This window comes from Octodon degus, unplaced genomic scaffold, assembly GCF_000260255.1.
Source record: "Octodon degus isolate 3935 unplaced genomic scaffold, OctDeg1.0 scaffold00020, whole genome shotgun sequence".
In the NCBI taxonomy this organism is placed as follows: domain Eukaryota; kingdom Metazoa; phylum Chordata; class Mammalia; order Rodentia; family Octodontidae; genus Octodon; species Octodon degus.
In genome coordinates, this window is record NW_004524596.1 from 843,140 (window position 1) to 845,847 (window position 2,708).

General features: G+C 38.1%; 1 protein-coding gene across 8 annotated transcripts in view; it reads left to right on the forward strand.

The window, feature by feature from the left end:
• Birc6 (baculoviral IAP repeat containing 6) overlaps positions 1–2,708 on the forward strand; it is a 256,628-nt gene that overhangs the window by 245,256 nt on the left and 8,664 nt on the right. For all 8 annotated transcript variants that reach the window (XM_004627598.2, XM_004627599.2, XM_023711251.1 and 5 more), the window contains exon 72: positions 720–908. In XM_004627598.2, coding sequence (XP_004627655.1) covers positions 720–908 — 189 coding nt within the window. The remainder of the gene's footprint in view (positions 1–719; positions 909–2,708) is intronic.

A 2,708-nucleotide genomic window follows, 5' to 3' on the forward strand; every position in this document is an offset into this window, starting at 1 on the left:
AAAAAAAAAAAAAAACTACCTCATGCAGTTCTCCTTGTGAGTGTTGTTCAAAGTGTATGGATAGTATTACCGACTTCAAAAATAAGGACAATTTGGGAATAATATTTGTAATATGGATGGTAGCTGGATACAGTGGCAAGTGCCATAGGCCCAGCTGCTCAGGAGGTTGAGACAGAATGATTACTTGAGCTCAGGAATATGAGACCAGCCAAGGCCGTGTCTTCAAGTGAGGGTGATGTGAGTGAGTAGAATGTTAACTTTTTTTTTTTTTCCTCTTCAAAAAATAGAATCCTGTGCCATACCAGCCCCACCCCCAGGGCACGCTGAGATTGCAATTGAGACTGGGGGTGGTGGCACGCACCTGTAATCCCAGCGCTTGGGAGACTGAAAAGAGAGAATCACTACAAGTCCAATCTACGTAGTAAGACCCTATAGGCCCTGCACTAAATACATTTAAAAAAATAGAATCCCTGTAGCTATTACTTAGGCATTCAGGAATGTAAAACTGAGGAGATACATAACATTTTATAATACTTTATTGTACTTGGCTTAATTTGCTTTAATAATAAAGTATTTCAAAGATACACTCATGAAGTCAGTTTTGTGTTAACAGAAGCACATGGAGATCCATACTAAAAGTGACTCTGGATAAAGCAAGATAGCAGTTTACTTGAAGTACAAATATTCCCTTATAATTTCTTATTTCTTTTATTTTTCAGGTGTTGGTGTCTGTCCAGTCTCTTATATTAGTAGCTGAGCCTTACTTTAATGAACCAGGATATGAACGATCGAGAGGCACTCCCAGTGGTACACAGAGTTCTAGAGAATATGATGGAAACATTCGACAAGCAACAGTTAAATGGGCTATGCTAGAACAAATCCGAAACCCTTCACCCTGCTTTAAAGAAGTATGTTCATTAAAATTAATGAAATAATTAATACATTAGGGAATATACTTCAGCAATTTTTTTTTTTTTTTTTAATGATTTTGGTGCAGGGTTTATAGGTCTCACTATGTAGATCAGACTGATCAGACTCATAGTGATTATCCTGTTTTCAGCCTCCCAACTGCTGGGATTACTGGCGTGCACCACCACGCCCAGTCTCGTCAACATCTCAGCATCCCGTGGAGGTGGGGCAGTACTGCTTGCAGGGCATCAAACCCCTGCCACTGTTATCTGCCTAAGTAGGCGCTTTAATCCACTGAGCTATCTGGCAGGCCCTATTTCAGCAATATTCTTGGCTTTACTTTTAGAGGATCTGATATGTAAATCTTTAATTCTTGGCATTGATCTTTAAAAAAATCAATAATATAGTACAGATAACGTTTAAAACCATGTATATTCTACAAGACATCTGACTATATTTTTTGACATTTATATTCTTTATTTTTTAATACTTCACATTCCAGAATAAATTAAGTTCCTTCTCTTGAAAAACCTACATTTCTTCTGCTTGGGTCATAAATAATTTTTCATTTACCTAAATACTTACACATTGAGAATACTTGGCAGTTCTGCTAGTATGTATAACGGTCACCTCAAACAATGGTTTATAAAAGTCTTTTTTTTTTTTAAATTTATTTGTGTGTGTGTGTGTGTGTGTGTGTGTGGCCAGCTCAGCCCACCAGGGGGCAGGGCTGGCTGGCATATGGTGCTGGGGGATTGAACTTCGGTCCCTGTGCTTTGCCAAGCTTGTTCTAAGTAGGTGCTTTTTGACCACTGAGCCATCTCACCAGCCCCTAAAAATCTTTTTTGATTTGGTGCCTTATTATGTTATTGTTACTTTACATGACTTTTTTTTTTTTTTTTCCAGTTTGTTTATTAGTACATGTTTCTTTTGGTTTGGCTTGGTTTTTTGAGGTAGGATCACACTATGTAGCCCAGGCTGGCCTCATACTCGCAGCAATCCTCCTGGCTTAGCCTCTGTAGTGCTAAGATGATGCATGTTTGCCACCATGCCCACCTTAAATGTTTTAATACCATGATTCCTTATGGAAATTAGTACATGCACATGACACATCTTAATTTTTTTAACCCCTTCCTCTGTCCTCTGTCTTCATCTCATATAGAAGGATCTATCTCCCTACTTCTGTCTGTCCTTTATTTTGCTCTGTATTTGTATTTTGGGGTTATAAAAATAAACCTTACTTCACTTTACCTTATATTATTAAGGTGAACCCCTTTTCCCACATATGCCTTAAGTTTATCTTTATGTCAGAGTAGTCCTCAACCACATTTTCTTTATGCAGCCATCCTTTCTTGAACATATAGGCCACTCCAAGATTCAGCCATTACAAATTGTGCTACTTAAAAATAGGTCGTGCATGTATCAGTGCAATATGATGAGCTTAGCTCTTTTGGAAAGATACCTAAAAAGGGAGTAACTTGATCAAATAGAATAGCTTTAGGATTTTTGTTTGTGTTTGTTGTTAATTTTTGATTTAGGGTCTCCCTGTATAGTCCGTGCAGGCCTTGAACTCACGGTGATCCTCCTGCCATGGCTTTTCTAGTGCTGGTATTACTGGCATGTGCCACCACAGCTGGCATTCTAGTTTTAGTGGTTTTTTTTTTTTTTTTTTTTTTTTTACTGGGAATTGAACTCAGGACCTCGGAAATGCTAAACAAAATGGTCTCCCACTGAGCCACACATCCAGCCCTATATCCTTGCATTTTGACCATCACTGGCTTTTTGTTTTTTTTTTTTTT